This window comes from Tursiops truncatus, chromosome 7 (genome assembly GCF_011762595.2).
Source record: "Tursiops truncatus isolate mTurTru1 chromosome 7, mTurTru1.mat.Y, whole genome shotgun sequence".
Classification (NCBI taxonomy): Eukaryota; Metazoa; Chordata; class Mammalia; order Artiodactyla; family Delphinidae; genus Tursiops; species Tursiops truncatus.
The window spans coordinates 15,522,555-15,542,870 of record NC_047040.1 but is presented as its reverse complement, the minus strand read 5'-3'; the positions used below and the strand labels follow the sequence as shown (position 1 = coordinate 15,542,870).

Here is a 20,316-nt window from a genome sequence, read left to right as displayed (position 1 = left end):
TCTGTTTCCTTGGAGAACTAATACACTACTCTCAGTATTATCTGAAGTAGAAAGAAAGAGAAATTAGAAGCTCATTAGCCATTGAAAAACAGAATGGGGGACATAGGGAATTTGCCAGTGGCATTTAGGTAATCAGGAAATAAAGGAATCACGGGATCCTGCGGTGAGTCACAGGAAGTGGGCGCTTCACAGCAAGACCCCCAGAGGCTGCCAGGCCTCATGTCTGTGGTCCAGAAGCCTCCACAATAGACTGTCAGGACTGCGGAGCAAAAGTGCTTCTGCTTGCCTCTCACTTTCAAATATCACACCAGCCTCTCTCATATGAGGAATCCAAACTGGAACTCTACCAGCAAGAGCGAGTTTGGGAAATGTAAGTTTTAGGCCTCCAGCTGGAGATAAAGAGAGAACTTAGAAGTATTAAAAACAAAAAAAATCAAACAGAGAAAAGAAATGAATTTATAAGGTAAAATTTTGTTGACTTGAATAACAACCCCTAAAATTGTCCTCCTTCCTTTCGCACAGCAAAGGCCCACAGTTTTTTTTTTTTATAAATTTATTTATGTATGTATTTATTTATGGCTGTGTTGGGTCTTCATTGCTGAGTGCGGGCTTTTTCTAGTTGTGGCAAGTGGAGGCTTCTCATTGTCGTGGCTTCTCTTGTTGCAGAGCATGGGCTCTAGGCATGCAGGCTTCAGTAGTTGTGGCACGTGGGCTCAGTAGTTGTGCCTTGCGGGCTCTAGAGCTCAGGCTCAGTAGTTGTGGTGCACGGGCTTACTTGCTCCGCGACATGTGGGATCTTCCCGGGCCAGGGATCAAACCCGTGTCCCTTGCATTGGCAGGCAGATTCTCCTGCGCCACCAGGGAAGCCCAGGCCCACAGTTTTAGCTGTGCCGGCACTAGCAGGTGGTGTGGGGCTCCTACCTGTTGATGCTCTGAAGTGGCCGTGGGATAAACTGAAAGTCCAGAAGAAAGTGGCTTGGCCACTGAATCAGAGTGCTGGGTTCCTGGAGTCACGGCCACTTCAGAGCATCAACAGTTCACATGGGATAAACTGAAAGTCTATCCCATGCCAGGAGGTAGCTACCGTTAGTTAATGAGTGATTTTACGCCAGACCTTTTTCAAATCTTTTGCACGTATGCACATATATGTACCTGCACACACACACAAACGTGTATTTTAACATCTTAAACATAAATAGCAACATATTATACCTAGTGTTCCACATTATTCTGGGACTTGCTTTGTTTATTACACAATGCATATTGGAGATGAATGTCTGTGAAGTTTTCCAATCCACCTTTAGCTCGTAGATGATTCATGAATTTGAATATACCCAGGAAATATAACCACAAATGCTTCACTTAGATTTGGAAGCTTATTCCGAAGTAAATGAGGTTTTAAATTTTTGACAACTAAGTGGTACAGTTCTACCCAGATCTATGTAATAAACCTAGTCTTGGAAAGTGTTATGTTAACTGAAACTGTAAATTGAATCATATTATAAAAGTGTCCAGGGGGCTTCCCTGGTGGCGCAGTGGTTGAGAGTCCGCCTGCCGATGCAGGGGACATGGGTTCGTGCCCCGGTCTGGGAAGATCCCACATGCTGCGGAGCGGCTGGGCCCGTGAGCCATGGCCGCTGGGCCTGCGCGTCTGCAGCCTGTGCTCCGCAAAGGGAGAGGCCACAGCAGTGAGAGGGCTGTGTACCGCAAAAAAAAAAAAAAAAAAGTGTCCAGGAAACTGATTATTGGAAAGGACTCAACAAGGAGTGTTACTAATAGGGAATATTCTTTAGGAATAAAAATGACTCTCCTAATAGACCACTTGTGAACAGTCAAATATATTTTCTTTGTCTTAAATTGGGGCTCTCTGTATATGAGCTTGACCAACCCCAATGCATGCCTGATGGAATTGGAAGAAATGGTTCCCTTTTCTCTAGTAGATGTTTGATGTTTTATCAAAGCATAAGCCAAACAAAGAGGACTGACTTTTAAAATTGGTTGGCACGAGATCTCCCTCTTCCCTCAAGTTCTTTAGTTAGGTAGAGCAGGCTAAGCCCTACAGTGTTCCTCATAAAGTGGTCAAAATCCATCAACACTCATTGGAAAACTATTTTGTCTCATATGGTTTGATTCAACTGGATTCAAACCAAGAAGTCGTGGCTGAAATCAAACTCTTAACCAACACTCATGGTTGTGAGCGCATGCGGACTGGACCAACACTCATGGTTGTGAGCGCATGCGGACTGGACCAACACTCATGGTTGTGAGCGCATGCGGACTGGACCAACACTCATGGTTGTGAGCGCATGCGGACTGGACCAACACTCATGGTTGTGAGCGCATGCGGACTGGACCAACACTCATGGTTGTGAGCGCATGCGGACTGGACCAACACTCATGGTTGTGAGCGCATGCGGACTGGACCATTCCTTGCCTGTTCGCTGCAGGAGAAATTCAAGGCTCCCAGTCGTTCTTCTTACTGCTTTCCCTCTTTCTGTCCCTCTGTTTACAGGAACATCACCTGTAACTGTTTTCTTTTAAACCATTTGTAGGATGAAATGTTGCAAAGCCAAGCTCAGTTAAGCAGGGAGGTTTTAACCTGAAATTTCTCCCAGCCTGAAAGGTTCTCCCCCCACCCCAAGAATTTATGTTTGACGATTTATTGAAACTGTCTAAATAGAAAATTTTTTTTTCATTAGTTAAGGAGAAGAAAGAAAAAGCTGTGTCTAATGCTTTACGTTTTAAAATTTCAGTGATCTGGACAGTCCTTGGAGCCTGGGGTTTGATCCATTTGTCAACAAATGATGTATCTCTAATCTGCTAAGGCTATTAATCTTTGGTTACTTTATGTAACATATATGCAAAGATATAAATTACCCTTTTAAAAAAAGACTGCCAGTAACCAAATTCACATATACAGTAGTCTGCAAATTTTGAAAGGGTTATGTGCCAAAAGTTAGCTTGGATCTCAGAATGGCTTCCCCACAGAAAGTGACTAGATTTCCAGCAAAGCCTAGAAAGCAGTCTGATTCACCATGAGGTGAAATATCAATAGATTCACTGTGTTCCAGAATCTCTTAGGAAGCCAGGACTCTGCAGCCCTTTTCAGCACCCTGATGGGCTGGGGTGAGGGGTCAGAATCGGTTTCCATGGCAGCAAGAAGAAGCCTCCAGCAGCAAGCGGTGGGCAGGGCTTTGGTAACCCCTTGATGGTGACTTGAAGGTGGGGAGTTGCTGCTCCATTTCCGTGTTCTGTCAATTCCTGGCTGGCTGAGTTAGGACTCTTCAGGCCATAAGTAACAGAAATGGGGGAGTTGTTACCAAGGATTCGGGGGTAGTTTGGGAACCCAGGCTAGGAGGACCTTCGCTGTGGCTGGAACGAGGCACCGCGGAGCTGTCTCTCAGGATCCATTGCTTGCGTTTCCTAACTTCTCTGTGTGTCTGCTTTACTTCTCCCTTGTGAGCACTCAGCAGTAAGACCACTTGCCTGCCCCATGGTGTGGTCTCCAGTTTGTGAATTTTCTTCTCCTTAGTTCAACAGATATACTGGGGTCTATGAATCCAAATGCCCAAAGAGAAAGCGTTTGATGATCCCAAGTTTGGTCAAGTGGTGTCCAGCCCAGGGCCAATTAGCTCTGACCGGGGGCCAGGTCATATAGCTCAAACGATGGCTGCCAATCTCCTCTCCCATTCCTTTCCCATCCCCTGGGAAGAGAGTGGGTGAAGGAGGAAGGAGATCCTCCCATAAGAGCAGTGTGAGATGGCAGACCCTGAAAAGAGAATGTAATACATTTTGTAACTTTGGGAAAAATTACTTCACATCTCAGAGTCTCAGTTTTCTCCTCTACAAAAAGAGATAAAACGACTTGCCTCTGGGGGTTGTAGAATTTACATGCAAAAATTTGCAAATGAGTCCTAAACTCCCAAAGCTCTAAAAACTGTGAGGGGTGCTCTTAGTCTAGAACAACATTCACTAAGTGTTTACTGAGCACTCATGACACACTGGGAATACTTTTCGATACAAGAGTAAAGAGTAAAGATAAATTCTAGGGATAGAATGTGATTTAGTAATGGAAAGAATACGTTTTAAGAGTCACAAAGACCTGAGTTGAATCCTCCTTCTGCCACTTAGTTGTGTGGCTGTGGGCAAGTTTCCTGCCTCTGAGCTGGGAGCATTACTCCTTATTACACCCTAAATGGCCCTACTTGGTCCCACCTCTCCCAAGTCAATCCCTGCACTCAAGCCTCCTCTGCCAGGCTGGCCTCCTGGTGGTTCCTCCGACCCTGCTGAGCTTGGGCTGCCTTTGCAACTGCAGCTTCCTCTGTCCGGAATGCTGTTTCTCCTGATCTGGATTGCGGGGGGGGGGCTCCTTTTTTTTTTCAGGTCTCTGCACAAATATCCTCCTTTTGGAGGTAACCAACTTACCTACAGGTCTTCCCCCTACCCCACCCACCTTGCTCCTCTCCATAGCATTTGTCGCTTCCTAAAAGTACAGATTTATTTGATTTTTTAAATGAGCTGTCCCCCCACTAAAATATAAGTTCCATGATCTAGGGCCTCTGGTGTTTTCACTGACGTATCCCCAGGCCTAGAAGAGTGTCTGACACTAGTAAATGCACAATTGTCAAATACATGAAGGATGAGGGCCACTGGGAGGATAAAGTGTGATTAAATTAGTTATGGCATGAAAGTACTGAGCACATGCCTGGCACTGAGAAAGTACTTTACTGGGTTGAGAAGCATTCCCTCCAAATTCATGTGCACCCAGAACCTGTGACTGTGGCCTTTTTGCAGATGTAATCATGTTAAGATGAGGCCTCATCCAGTGACTAGTGTCCCTATAAGAAGAGGGAAATTTGAGCACAGAGAGTCATGCAGGGCGAATGCCCTGTGACAACAGAGGAGGAGATTGGAGTAATACTGCCACAAGCCAAGCACGGCCACCCCAGCCATATAAGAAAGACAAGAAGTGAGGATTCTCATCTCATCACAGGAGGAAAGTGAGGCACACTGTGACATCACAAGCCACTGGAAGCTGCAGGCAGTACCTGGTCCCCAAGGGGATATAATGCATTGTCTGAATATGTGATTTTTGGCCTTATGCTCCATGTGCCATGTTTGGCTTTGCCTCTTTTTCCTAATCGGGAGAAAGGAAAATCAAAGCATCGAATTTGGGAGATAACATCACTCAAGTGTCTTCATGGGGAACATATTTCTTTTAACACATACAAAGAACAGGTCTGGAACTTCCCCGGTGGTGCAGTGGTTAAGAATCTGCCTGCCAGTGCAGGGGACATGGGTTCGATCCCTGGTCTGGGAAGATCCCACATGCCGCGGAGCAACTAAGCCCGTGCGCCACAACTACTGAGCCTGCGCTCTAGAGCCCGCGATCCACAGCTACTGAAGCCCACGTGCCTAGAGCCCCTGCTCTGCAACAAGAGAAGCCACTACAATGAGAAGGCCGCGCACAGCAAGGAAAAGTAGACCCCGCTCGCCACAGCTAGAGAAAAGCCCCCGCGCAGCAGCGAAGACCCAACGCAGCCAAAAAATAAATAAATAAATAAATATTAAAAAAAAAAAAAGAACAGGTCCGAAACCACTACAATTCCAGCTGTTAAAACTAAACCACAAAAACAACAACAAACTAAACCACAGGGTTTGGTCCCAGTGACTGTAAATGACAGCAACATTGAGGAGAGAAGCCTTCTGCTTCTAGGATTGAACATCTCTGTGTGTGACACAGCTGGATTGTGACGGCAGCTCTGTACTTCTTCTGTGAGTTAAGTGGGGAACGGTATTTCCCAATAGTTTCATTGCTCTCTCAGCCACCTTGATTTTGCTCACCAGGCAGGACTGGGAAGGAGAGAGGAAACTCAGGCATGAGGGAGACCAGTCATCCTTGAAAGCTACATCCCAAAGACCTGAATTGACATCTGGATAAACAAGGTCGTGGCAGGTGTTCCTCCATAGTCATTTGTGCAACCAAATACTTGGCAGGACTTACCCTGGGCCACCAGGAAATGCTCAGCCTTCAGCTGCAGACTGAAGACAGAAGGATTGAGTTGCACTTTCGTTGCAAGCAGGTCATCTGGGCCTAATTTGACTGTTGCCTTTCACTCCCTGTGAGGAAGTGCCGTGCCGCTAGAAGATTCAGGAGGGAGGAGGGAAAACCAAGGTCGACCAGCAGGATGTTTTCTTTGCTGTTCTGCTGAGATCCCTAAAGCAGGTGCAGGTGTGGGGAGAAGTCAACCTCCTCGCGGTCCTTCAACACCTTGTTCTCTTCGGGTCTAAAGGTCTAGAGGCAGAGCGGAAAAAAGAAGTAGGAGAGGGGCAACCACCATCTTTCTTAATGCGGAAAGCCAAGAAAGAATCAATTTTCCTTTCCACCTGCCTCAAAGTGTTCCCCAGTTGCCAAATCACAAGGGCAAGGGTAGGGACGCAGAGGATGACTCAGGATCCACTTCGAACCTCCTCGGTGGAGCAAGGTCAAAGAAGTTTGGGCCCGTGGGGAGACGTTGCATCACGCAGAGTTTGGTAAGAACTTGGGAATCTTCCCTAGGGGGGCTCCCTCTACCTGCCGGAGGTGGGCAAAGGCAGGACTACAGGCGGGATGCGGGGAGCTGGAGGGGAAATCAGACCTCCCCTTGAGCTCAAAAGTGAAAGGAAGGTCACTAAGCGATCAGCCGGCGCACGCCAGGATGGACTCACGCAGGCCCACACGTGCTCGGCCGCTCCCCATTAGGTAGCACTTCTGCACCAGCCGGGAGGGGTGGAGGAGGCGCGCTCGGGCGCAGAGAGGCGCGGTGTAGACACCTGTACCCTTTCGCCCAGTTCCGAGCGGGCCGGACGCCGGGGATCGCCCGAGCCCGCCCGGGCCCGCCGGGAAGGAAAGGAGGGCGGACGTGCCTGGCGCAAGGTGAAGGCGAACACCTGGACGTCCGCGTGCGCGGGGCGGGCGCTAGGACCCGAGCGGCGCACCTGTTGGCTGGCGCCCCGGGCCCCGCCCGCCACCCCGAGCGCCCGGCCCGGCGAGGGCGAAGGCAGGAGGGACGGTGCGAGCGGGGGGCACCGGGTGGTGGTGGCGGCGGCGGCCCCGGGATCACCATGGCCGAGCTGCTCTGGAGCCTGCAGGATTCCCAGCTCGTCGCCCGCTTCCAGCGCCGCTGCGGGCTCTTCCCCGCGCCGGATGAAGGCCCCGGCGAGCCCTGTGCTGGCCCCGCGGAGGGCGCGGCGCGGGCGCCCGGGCTCGGGCATCTCCCCGCAGCCAAAGGCAGGGGCGCCGGGGAGCCGGCCAGTGGGCTGCGGAGAGTCGCGGTCCCGCAGGTAACCGCGGGCCAGGTGTTCGCAGTGGTGGGGGGAGGGGACAGCTCGCCCCGCCGCCTGCGGACTTGCTGGTCCTGGCGACGCGGCGGTGGGTGCGCGCCGATCCTGCCGTGCCGAGAGGGCCCCATACCCTAGCGGCGACCCGGCTGCCCGCGCTGTGGGTACCAGGGAGGGGTGGGTGGGAGTCCAATCCCTAGGATGACATCCTCTAACGCTGCCAGGTGGCAACCAGGTCTAGTAAGACTTCAGAAGCCCCCAGAGCTTTAAATGCAGCCTATTTGGAGACTTTCTAGTTTCATAAGTAATTAAATTTATGTTCATGCGTATTCTCCCAAATGTGTAAGAGTTACATAATTGAAAAGAGGAGCGGAGACGTCCTTGGCATTTTCACAAGAGGCTTCCCTGAGGAGAAATTCTGACTACTCCCCCCAGGATTCTGAGTTTCCGCCCATCCCCCTTTCTTTGATCCGCACTAAAGGCGTGGAGCGGGGCTCAGCGCGCCCTTCACCGTCCTGCAACGCCAGCTCTAAGGACAGAATTTCGGGTTTAAATATTGCTGCTGGAGAGATTTATAAAGCTCACCCCCTACCTCCAGTGATGTCGTCCAGACAGCGCTTCGCTCTCTCCTTCCCCCAGAGTCTTAGGGTCCCTCCTGCCTGGTGGGTCTCTTATTAACCGGCACCAGTGACTTTTAACAGATGCTGTCAGGAGTGAAGCTAACCACGCTGTCCTCTAGGCGTTCACAGTGTGGTTACACAATCCACTGCGGCTTTGGGAAGCCAGCGCGTCGTCGCAGTGCACAGGGACTCCAGAGGGGAGGGCCCAGACAGGCTGCAGATGCTAATGTGCCGGGGCTGCTGTCTGCCGGGGCGCAGGGCTGCCCTCTGGGAGGGAGGGCTCCCTGCAGCTATGAGATGCCCTGGGCCGCCACAGAAGCTGCCCTTCTGGGGAGGGGAGGTAGAAAGTGTGGCAAATGAAAACTGAAACAATGTATTAATTACAACTCTTGGCGGGGGTGGTGGAGGAAACCGCGTATTTTTCTTCCTAAAAGTTTTGGTGACAGCAGGATGGCCTTTATGTGTAGATTTCTAGATCTAGTAACTGAGGAATTATGAAGAACCTGGCTTCCATGTGCGATGGAATATTATGGGCATTAAATTGTAGGATTTATTTAGAGGCTGGGGGGTGGGTTCCAGTCCAGAGAAATCTTCCTGCGTAGTATTTTTTTTTCCATCTCTTGTTGTTCATTCTCTGTCCCCATGACACCCAGTAACTTTTAGATGAGTTTGAGAGCCCCCTTTCCCCTTCCCCTTTCCTCTCGCGTTGTCTTTAAAATGGGGCAGAGGGAAGGAATAAGAACCAGTCTCCATCCTGAAATGCTGTTTGGCGTTTTCTGTGCACACACACTTTATACCCACAGGCAGATGCACGGGCAGCTCTCTGTTGCTCTCTCCTCAAGGGTCTACTCTGTCTCCCTAATTCAGGAAGCTGGCGAAGAGCGCATTTTCCCCTTAGTGTTTCTCAAACTGTTTTAAACATTACCCTTAGTCATGTAACTTTCAATTCTGGAAAAGGACCATCTTGCCCTTTAAAAGCGAGATGAGCAGATTTTCTTGTAGAGAGGTGTTATCTTGCCACCTGAAGACCCTGATCATTCAGTGAACCAAACGGAAGGGTCGCCCCCTTTCCATCCTACACACGACCTCACTCACTATCGATCATGTAAAAGTAAGAGAGCTAAAAATTCACGATAAGAAATCACCACATTGGTGTGTGATGGGGAAAAAATGAGAGCACTTGATAAATAATGGGTTAATGTTTTTAAAGGTGGGTTGGTGTCAAGTGACTTGGAAAGATTAATACTTTGCAAGTACAGGTGGAGTTGCCAAAAGAAAACAATTGCATACCTGCCCCGTATAATTGATAAGACCTTAAGGGGACAGCTGACAAAACTTCTCTCCAACAGCTACTCTTCCCCTTGGCCTCTGGCCTTTGCCTGGCCTGTGGCCTGTGCCTCCCTGAGCTCCCTGTCCTTCTTTCTCTAAATAAACTCCCATTCATCCTTCAGTTTCAAAGGTCAATTCCTCAGGAGACACTTTCACTCACCTTCCAGTCTCCCTCCTCCTTTTACGGGTTCTCTTTGCTCCTGTGTTTCTTCACAGCAGTTATCACATTGTGCAGGCACACCTTTGTGCAGATATCTGATTATTGGCCGCCTCTTCCAGTGAATGATAAGCTCTAAGAATGCAGGCAACTTGTCTAGCTTGCTTAGTATTTTCTCCTCATGGCCCGGCATGTGGGAGCTCAGTGAATTTTGTAAACTAATGAGTGTGGATGGCAATATAAAATTGCGCTTTAAAAGCAAAACAAGCAGATATTCTTGCAGAGACGTGTCTTGCTGCTTGAACAACCCGGGCATTCGGTGAGGCCAATGGTGGGGTTTCCCCCTTCCCATCTAACACCCTTCACTCACTATATCGTGAAAAAGAGGGAGCTAAGAATTCAAGATAAGAAATTGAGGATTTTTAAAAACTGAAGTGTAAATATTGAAAATCAAATTTTTCCACATAACTTAGAAGTCAGACAGCACCAGGGTATTGATTTAAGACACTTCAAACAATAGTGAAGTTGTTTTCTTCAACAATCGAAGTTGTTCTTAGATTGCAACAAATCTAATCTTTCTCACCTCCCATGTTTTCTGTATTTCTTGTACTGCTTAAAGCAGGGACAGGTAGGGAAATGACTAAGTGAGGGCTTCCATTACACATTTTTGTAACACCACACGCCACTAGCTTCAAGATTAACTACACGTTTACAAACCAGGTCTGGGCTGGGCTTGCACAAAGCTGTCACTGAATAAATCAGACTGGCCCTCATAGATTTCCCAGTAGCCATGCATGTCACAGACAGAAAAGGTTTGCGTCCTAAAGAGTTGAATGCTTTGTTGAGGGCTTTCCAGATATCACACGGTCAGATCGGTGACTTAAGTCTAAACTTTTTTCTACCGTGCACACCTTCCAGGGAAACAATCCGAGGCTTCATTCTATCTGTCTCATTGGGAAGGTGTGAGGTGTTAGGACTGGTTGGGGGCAGGGTAGAGACTGGATGGAAAGAGAAACTATTGCTTTTGGTTTACAAGTGTAACTGGTTTGCAAGGGTAACCAGAGGAGGACGTTCTTGGCAGTCACCAGGAGAAAGAGACAGGGGTCCTAGGACCCAGCTAGGAGGGCAGAGGCCGGTCTCTCGGAATTATGTTTATTTGTTCTGGGATAAAGCCAACCTTGAATACAATGGTATTTTGATTTCTATTATCTTCGCTCACTCAACACCATTGCATTAAGTTAGATTTTGTAGTGCCTTTCCCATTGTTATGTTAGACCGTGGTTAATCTTTCCAAACTGTACCGTGCTCAATAAATACTTTTGGATAACTATTTGCTCAGACATAGTTCTAAACTTGGATTGGGGAAGGGATCAAAATTAGGTTATTTTTAGAAGTCTTTTTGCGCTCCCCGTTTTCCTCTTGAAACATTTGGGGTGCTCCAAGTCTGTCAATCTACAAAACCTCACCCTTGATTTTATGGGTTTGCTTAAGTGCAAAGGACCAGGAATCAAAAGACCAGGATCTAGGTCTGTCTGCCCTGGGATCATTCTGAACTTCTCTGGACCTCTGTTGTCCCACCTGCAAAGTGAGCAGAGTAGAATAGAACCGTGGGTTTCCAACTGTGGCTCTACATTACAGTCAGTTAGAGGGGCTTTAAAAACAAAACAAACAAAAAAACCGATGTCCAGGATCCAGGTCAGAAGTGGGACCCCAGAGAAGCTGGCAAACAGAAGGGGGAAGCTCTGAATTCTCTTCCCCTGGGATCCACCACCTTAGTGTGTTCAGGACAAGGTGGTGATGGCTGGAAGCAGAGGTCATGGTGGCTGTGGATGTCTGGGCTTGATTATATCTAAACTGGCCGACAGATCAGTCTTCAAGTGTTGATTATCTTCAGATGGGTGCTCAGGTAGGAAATGACAAAATAAGCCACTTTGAAAAGGTACATTTGATCTTTTTCTAGTTGCAGATATTGTTCAGATGAGAAAACTTGGAAAAAATACAAAGAAAAAGTTAAATCCATGCCCATTATACCACTGCCCAAAGATAATCACTCGGTAAATATTCAACCTGATTTTTTTTTTTTTTTGCGGTGCGCGGGCCTCTCACTGTTGTGGCCTCTCCCGTGGCGGAGCACAGGCTCTGGACGCGCAGGCTCAGCGGCCATGGCTCACGGGCCCAGCCGCTCCGCGGCATGTGGGATCTTCCCGGACCGGGGCACGAACCCGTGTCCCCTGCATCGGCAGGCGGACTCTCAACCACTGTGCCACCAGGGAAGCCCCCCTGCCTATTTTTAAATTGGGTTGTTTGGTTTTTCGCTCTTGAGTTGTATTCTTAATATATTTTTGAAATTAACCTCTCTTATCAGATATATGATTTGCAATTATTTTCTCTCATTTAGTTAGGTTGCCTTTTCATTTTATTGATGAATTTCCTTTGCTGTGAAGAAGGCTTTTAGTTTGATGTAGTCCAGCTTGTTTATTTTTGCTTTCGCTGCCTCGACTTTGGGTGTCAAATCCAAAAATCATGGCCAAGACTGATGTCAGTCTTTGATTGCTTTCTTAATTTAAATTTCCAAACTTGTAATTGCTGGGTAGAAATATGCCTATATTTTGGCTTTTTATAGGTGTTACCAACTTGTCCCACAGAAAGGGTGGAGGGATACGTAACTAGGAGTGCAGGTTTTCCTATACCCTCACCAACCTTAGGTATTAACATTCTCTTTAATCTTTGGAGAAAATAGGCCACTTCTGCTTCTATCTCATCTTTGCTTCCTTTATTTCCAGCTAACATTTATTGATCAGCTACTGGGTTTCTGAGACCGTCCTCAGCCTTAAAGATACAAAGATAAATAAGATTTAGTTCCTGCCCTGGGAAAGCCACCAAGAAAATGGTGCAATGCAACCAGTGCTAGAGTATAGAGGAAGAAATACGTGGTCAGGGAGACAGTAGCAGGAGTAATGGTGATCCCTAGGGGAGCCCATGACATCTTGAGTCAAGTACGAGGCAAGTAGATGAAAATGTGAGAATCTCTTTTCTTTACATGGAAATCTCATGTAATAAAACATAAAGACACGTTATTATTTTTGATGAATAGTGACAAGTTCAACTTGGGTATCATAAGAGTCCCAGCAGGAGACAGATGGCCTACTGATAAGGGGTCATTGAAACCCTTAAAAATGGTTAAAGTGGCAAATTCTGTGTTATGAATATTTTACCTCAATTTACCAAAGAAAAAGAGAAGAAAGAAAAAACGATATAACGTAGGTTCTACTCTACTTCAGGGAGAGAAAGCGTAACTTCCCTCTCCTTAAGTGTGAGCTGCACACAGTGACTTCCTTCTAAAGAGTACAATATGGAAAGAGCCCCTACATTTTACAATGTAGGAACCTGATGGACACTACCTCAGCCAGGTGATCAAGGCTGACGTCATCAGTGATAAGTCACGATGATGGATGTGTTCTTGGTTTGTGTTGAAACGATATACTCTTGACACATGTTGAAAATGTCACTTCACCTCTGTGGTCTTCTTCCCCCAAACCCAAACCCTTATTCTAATCATGAGAAAGAAATCAGACAAATCCCATTTGAGGGGCATTCTACAAAAAACCTGTACTCTTCAACACTGTCAAGGTCATCAATCACGAGGAAAGTCTGAGGAACTGTCACAGCCAAGAGGAACCTAAGGAGATATGACTACTAAGTGTAATTGTGGAGTCCTGGATGGGCCCCTAGAACAGAAAAAAAGGACATTCAGTAAAAACTAAGGAAGTCTGAAAAGAATATGGACCTTGGTTAAAAATAACCCGTTAGTATTGTAACCAGTGAATCATACTAATAAGACGTTAAAGATCAGGAAACGGGCTGCAGAGTATATGGGAAGAATGTGGAATACGTGGGAACTCTCTATACTATGTTCTGAATTTCTCTCTAAATTGGGAATTCCCTGGCAGTCCAGCGTTAGGACTCAAGGTTAGTCGGTGCTTAGGACTCCTCACTTGCACTGCAAGGGGCACAGGTTCAAGCCCCACTCGGGGGAACTGAGATCCCACAAGCCATGCAGCATGGCCAAAAATAATTAAATAAATAAATAGAAGAAAATAAATTTTTCTGTAAATTGAAAACTGTTCTAAAAAAATAAAAGTCTATTTAAAATTTTTTAAAAGGGGGTGGGGTAATTGAAGGAAGTTCAAAGATGGGATCATTTACAAAGATGTAGGCAGGGCTGGAAAAAAATCAGCACGGGAGGATGAAGTGTCCTGGAACAGGCAACTTCAGCCTAGAAAGGCAAGGGGAGAGGATAGCGTCTGGTAACCCCAGACCCAAGGAGAGCTTAGCTGTCAGAGAGAGGCCCCTGACTGGAGCTGAGGCCTTTAGTAGAGAAGGAGCCACAGCCAGGCGGGAGGAGAGGGGGAAATACATCTCACACTTCTTCTCTGTGTGCCCTCTCATATCCTGCCAATACCTCTCCTCGTCCAAATTCAACCAGAAGCCAGGGAGCTTGGGCTGATGCAATCCGAGAAGGTCGGCCTCCCTGGAGAAACATGGAGAGTGGATCTGGAAGGACGAATGGAGAATATCCAGCATACATTGTGTAAGGAAACTGGTGAGGTTAGGTTGGATAGAGTGTTGAGCTAGAGCCAGAGTTGCAGGCTAAACCCTTAGTGTGGCTTCCTGCAGAACTTGGACTTCATCCTATAGACAGGGGGATGGCAAATCAATTTCATCCCATGTGCCAAATCAGAATTTTCAACTCAGGCGCGGTGCTGAGAAAGGTTCTCGGGTGTCAGTGTGCTTAATCGGAAAGAGTGTGGGATTGAATGGCAATGCCTCTGTGGGGCACTGAGGGACTTGGTGCTAAAGCATTTAAGAAATGGCCATGTTGGGCTTCCCTGGTGGCGCAGTGGTTGAGAGTCCGCCTGCCGATGCGGGGAACACGGGTTCGTGCCCCGGTCCGGGAAGATCCCACGTGCCGCGGAGCGGCTGGGCCCGTGAGCCATGGCCGCTGAGCCTGCGCGTCCGGAGCCTGTGCTCCGCAACGGGAGAGGCCACAACAGTGAGAGGCCCGCGTACCGCAAAAAAAAAAAAAAAAAAAAAGAAATGGCGATGTTATATTCAAACAACAGCAAATATGGAATTAATGTTAAATCAAGCCTTAGTATCTGTTTTGGGTTCTTGGTGATACTTTGAGTGTCTCCTGCGCCTGTAAATGCCTTAGGAGGAAAGAGACCACAAATGGTTTCTTAAGATGTAGGTTGCCATGTTTTGAATCAGGGGACCCCATCATTATGGCTACAAGCTGACTGGATCAGGGGTCAGCCCTTGAGTCAAAAGCAGCCTCTTTAGGCTGGTCAGCATCTTATGAAATGGCCTTGCACGGGAACTTCACCTAATTGGGATACTGCGTAATGGAGAGTGACTAATGGAACCAATCAGATTGCTCCCTTAGGGACTCTGAATGGAAGATCCAGACCTCAGACGTAGAGACATAAATGGTAGAGTCGTGATGGACTTCAGAGAGAAAAAGGAGGTCATAAACAGAAGCCTTGAGACAGAAAAAGCAGTAACAAGGCAGATGTCCACAGTAGAGACGAGGGCAGAAAGCCTGCACCAGTGGGTGGTAAAAGCAGCAGGAAAAACTCCACGTGGAGAAAGAAGCCAAGTCTTGAGTGAGACTCCCCTTCGGAGGGGGGAGGTGCTAGAGGACTGCTGACTTTGAGCTGGAATGGCACACGGTGAGGCTCACACCGCTGCAGGTGTATTTCCTTACTTCTGAGGATGACTTTACAGCTCCTCTCACTGGAGGGGACCTGAGTGGCTCTCCACTTGCAACCAGAACATGCTGGTCTCTAGTGCTCCGAAGACTTGCACATAATTGGAATTAAATCATTAGTTCTAGCATTTTTGTGAAGCTGGGAATGGGGGCGGCGGGGGGGCGCTGTGAGGGAGGGACCAGGGTCCTCTTCCTCACCTGTGCATCCCCAGTCTAACGTATGCTTGGAACATATTAACCTGTCAACAGGTACTTAACGATCCCTGTTGAATGAAGCATGTAAGGGTGTGCTAAACTCAACATTTTCTTTCTTGGCAGAAATGTGGCCGCCTGCCCTCTCCTGTCAGAACTGGGGTCATTTTACCCCTGACCACTTTACCTGGCTGTGCCTTTCTTTAGCTTAATGGCTTTTTTTTCAGTGTAAGCTCTGTCCTTTTTACCAGGAAACTGATGAAGGTTTTGATTAATGAATAACTTTTTTATTGGTTTGCTGTCTTCTGTTGGACACCGTGAAGGGAGTTCAGGTATTGCTAAAAATTGATGACGGTGAAACACCTGTCAGCCTTTAAAATGTGATTAGATAACTGTGCTTTTTTTAGGAAGGCGTTGACAGCAAGTCTAATCTAATTTTACCTTTCTTATAATTGAGGTGTTGAAATTTTCCAATTTTAAAAGCACTTTCACCTCTGTGGGTATAGTTAATGATTAAATCCTCTGTTGTCCTGATAAGAATTATGTCTCGAGCAAAGGCATTCTTCTTACATTTTATTTGGCATACAATTTTCCTGGGAGAAAATACTGTCAGTGTCTCCTGGCAACACATATAGAAGGCTCCTATCTGTGTTAGAAAACTATAGAAATCCTAAAATTGGGGCATCCACTGGTCTTTACAATTCTGCTTGCCTGGTGAGATACTTTCTGCATATTAAGAAAACGAGATACGGAAAAATCCGGTCAAGACTGATTCACATTTTTTTCCTCTCACTCTTGCTTCAAACAGTGTGGGCTAATTAGCAAACTGTTTTGAAAACAAAGAAAAAATCCTTAGGCGTGGGCCAGGGTGGATGGGAGGGAGATGAGTGAACCACCAGAGATCTTGAGTGCGCGGTTAGGAATCTTGGGAAGGGGAGTAATGGTTTCCTCAAACTATTTTGAAATATTACCTCTAGTCCTCCAAATGCTTTTGGCAGTTTTATACCTCTTTGTTTAATAAAACAAGATGAAACGATCCAAAACAAAACACTGGGTTCATACTTGCTTTTGTTAATGCCATGTATTTGTAATCATGCCTCCAGGAGAAATGTCCTCTGTCATCTCCGGGTACGTTTTGATTTTTCCAAGTGGCAAAAACTTTGTTCTCATAGAATTTTATGGGAAACAGCTCCTCAAAGCAGGAACTCCTCTGAGTGGAGGAAGAGTTGATGATGGTGAGAAGAGGGCTCCTGGGGGTAAAATGTTGGCAGCTGAGAGACCGGGGCTTAATTGGTGTGGAAAGGGCATAGGTGAACTTTTTTTTTTTTTGCAGTTAAAAAAAAAAATCATCCCCTCTTGATAGGTGACTTAAAAGGTAGCCGTGAAATAGAACATCAAAGATATTGTTAAAAGCGTGACAAGTTAAAGGAGGCTGTGTTAGAAATTCGTTGGTTTTCTTCTCCTTTCTGAATTTTGATTGTTTGATTTTTTTTTCAACTAGGAAGGTGTCCAATACTTTGGAATTAATTTTTATGCTTTTCTACTATTAAAGGAATGCATGTTTATGTTAGAAATAGTGGAAGACACCGAAAAGTATAAAGAAGAAAACAAAATCCTGTCATAATTTTGCAACCCAGAGAAAAATATTAAAGTTTTAGAGTATTGTTTCCTTTTCTCTCTATGAAAATATAGAATATTTAAGTTGTCAACATCCTATGCACGTATAATACTGGGATCAACATTGGTCACTCATATCGTGAGCATTTCCCCACATAACCGAACATTCTTTAATTATATGATTTAATAGTTGTATTATAGTTTATCATACGATTGTAACTTAATTTTTTTAAGCATTTCCTAAAGTATGTATTTTGTTGTTTCATTGTTTATCTTTTACTTCAACTGGAGTTTAAATATTTAATTGCTTCCTGAGAACTGGAAGAGAAGCATATTTCAGAGCTCTTCACGCTAACTACCAAATTGCTTTTTGGAAAATGTATCTCAATTATTGTTCTGAACAGCAATGCAAGACTGCTAGCCCGTTGTCAGCATTCTTTATCTTCTTGTTGTCCATTTTCTTTTTCTTTATTATAACTTCAGTATAATAAGTGCAGAGATATTAAATGTACAACCTGATAAATTTGACTGTATGTCTAGATCCCGGTAACTATTGCCCAGGTAGAGATATAGTGCAGTTCCAGAAACTCAACAAGCTCCCTCAGGCCGCTTCTGCCAGTTGATACCACTCTAACCCCCAGTAACTGCTCTTTTCCCTCCGTCACCATAGCATAGTTTCACCTCTTCTTGAACTTCACATAAATGAGTCATATAGGATGTACATTTTTCATGCCCTGCAGCGTCCATTGCACAAACATAATTTATTTATCAATTCTACTGTTTATGGACACTTAGGTTTTTATGAATAAAGGACAGCATCAAGTATTTTCTTTAAAACATTCTTATTTTTAACTTTCATTTTGAAATAAAACTTTAAAAAGTTTGCAAAAATAGTACAAACAATTCCTATGTACTCTTGACCAATATTCTCCTAATGTTAACATCATATATAACCACGGTATAATTATCAAAATGTAGACACAGTATGTGATCTGTGGGCCTTATTCAGTTTTTATGAATTGACCTACTAGTCTCCTTTTGCCATTCTAGGAGCTAACGTAGAACCATAAATTGCATTTAGTTGGTATTGTCTCTTTAGTCCAACCTGGAAGTTCTTCAGTCTTTCTTTGCCTTTCTTGACCTTGACTCTTGAAGGGTCCAGGCCAGTTATTTTGTATAATATTCCTCAGTCTGGGTTTGTCTGATGTTTTCTCATGATATTCAGGTTCTGTATTTTTAGCTGGAATACCACAAGAAAAATATTGTATCTTTCTTAGTGGGTCAAACCAGGAGACACACAATGTCGATTTGCTCCATTCCCAGCAATTTTAACTTTATACACCTTTAAAGGTGTTTAAGTGGTGTCTTTCAGGTAAATGTTTTCCTCTTTGTAATTAATATGTATCTTATAGGCTGGTATTCTGAGGCATTATAAATATCTTGTTTCTCTGTATATCTTCGTCCTCTAATTTTGTCATCCATTTAAAAAAATAATCTGCCAAATTAATAGCAAAATGAACACACCTCATTATTTTAATTTTGTATTTCTTTTATCTCTAATGAGGATGAGTGTTTTCCTTTTGTTTAGCAGATACTTGTATTATTCTTTTCGTGAATGGTCATATACTGTATCGACTTTTCCGCTGTGACTTCAATGGGGGAGGTTTTTCTTACTGACTTTTGATGGTCTTCTCAGTTTATCCATTGTGCACCAAAATCTTCCATTGTACATCAGTTAACATAAGCTCACAACTAATGGATTTCTAGTTTTTCCTTGTAACGAGAAAACGTTTGGAGCCTGCGGGAGAGAAGGATGATAAGGGAGAGTGATAGCTCCCTTCAAGGCTCTGTGGGTTTAGATACGTCATGCCTGGTCCCCTGTCCTTCTACCTGCTCCTTCCAGGTCAAGCCCATCATTTGCAGCCTGTGAAATGTTTGTGATACTTCAGTAGCCTCAGGCAGGGGCTGGAGATTCTGTAAGAGTTAAGGAAAGCATATATTCCCTAGCAACTCTGAACCAAGAAGGCACTATATGCTTAGAGGACGTTACCCTCACTTTATGACATTATGACTGTGAAACAGAAAAATGAATTCGTTCTCTTGTGCATTTGCAGAGGGTGGCACACAATTCTGGAGTCCTCCCCGAGTCCTGCCTGCCGTGGGTCTCCCCCTTCTGGCATGGTCATTACAATACGCACATCCTCAAATAGAAGGAATGAAATGAATATCCCCAGTATTTATTCAGTGGTATATTCCTGCGTAAGCATTGCTTTTGGAGAGGGCCCAACATCCATTGATCCTTTAATTTTGCCTCCATCTCAGCCCATCTGAAGCCACAGTCATATTTTATTGTCCAAAAATTTTGACCCTGAAGGCCTTATCCGAAATTTCCCAACATGTTGAGTTATAAATGGTCTAACCCTGGTATTTTCATGCTTACTACCGCAGTACCATTGCAGGGATAGAAATGGGACTTCCCACACTCATCCCGAGGACTTCCCAGTATAGGCAGGTATACCTGCATAGATTATGGCGCCCATGTATCATAATGAAGCCCATAAAAACGATATCCTCTCTTAGGTTTAGAATGATTTATTTGGTGATCAGTACTTCCCCTCCTCTCCCCATGACTCACCCGACCCTCAGCCCAGTTGACTCACCAGGTAAATAATCTGTGATGGGAAAATGTTACTTTTGAAAAGAGAAACTCACTTGATCTTTAAAAGTTAGTACTAAACATACATTTACCGTGCAACCCACAATTGCAATCCTGGGCATGTATCACAGAGATACGAGATCTTCTTCACAAAAAAACTCGTACATGACTGTTCCCAGCAGCTTTATTTGTAGTAAGCCCCAAACTGGAAACAATCAGAATGTCCCTCAGCAGATGAGTGGCTCTGCAAACTGTGGTACATCCATACCATGGAACACTCTTCAGCAATAAAAAGGAAGGAACGACTGATACACCCAACAACTTGGATGGATCCCAAGGGCATTAAGCTGAATGAAAAAGCCATCTGAAAAGATCACATACTGTATAATTCCATTTATCTAACATTCCTGAGATGACACAGTTATAAAGATGGAAAACGGATTAGTGGTTGCCAGGGATTAAAAATGGGGGCATGACTATAAAAGGGTGTAACAAGGGATATCTTTGTGGTGATGGAATAGTTTTATAATTTGATGACAGTAGTCGCTAATAAGGCTACACATGTGGTAAGTTGTCCTAACACTATACACACACACACTGTACCAGTGTTAGATTCCTGGTTTTGATAAGTAATTATGTGAGGTATAATTCTGTG

At 45.4% G+C, this 20,316-nt stretch overlaps 1 protein-coding gene and 1 long non-coding RNA gene across 5 annotated transcripts in view; one reads left to right on the top strand and one right to left on the bottom strand.

Moving 5' to 3' along the window:
- Positions 1-1,820: 1,820 nt before the first annotated feature.
- On the bottom strand, positions 1,821-8,067 carry LOC109548008 (uncharacterized). The gene is made up of 3 exons (XR_002173990.3): positions 7,913-8,067; positions 6,005-6,295; positions 1,821-3,769 (listed from the first exon to the last, which is right to left on the bottom strand). It is a non-coding gene; the product is annotated as an uncharacterized lncRNA (long non-coding RNA).
- SGPP2 (sphingosine-1-phosphate phosphatase 2) overlaps positions 6,292-20,316 on the top strand; it is a 128,431-nt gene continuing 114,406 nt past the window's right edge. Inside the window, exon 1 of one of the 4 annotated variants that reach the window (XM_019923444.3) lies at positions 6,292-6,534. Coding sequence is in view for 2 of the 4 variants with exons in the window: in XM_019923441.3 (XP_019779000.1) it covers positions 7,105-7,323 (219 nt within the window). In the remaining 2 variants the exon portion in view is untranslated. Of the gene's footprint in view, positions 6,535-6,573; positions 7,324-20,316 lie in introns of those variants that run through there. The other 3 variants (XM_019923441.3, XM_019923442.3, XR_012332965.1) reach the window with 3 other exon arrangements.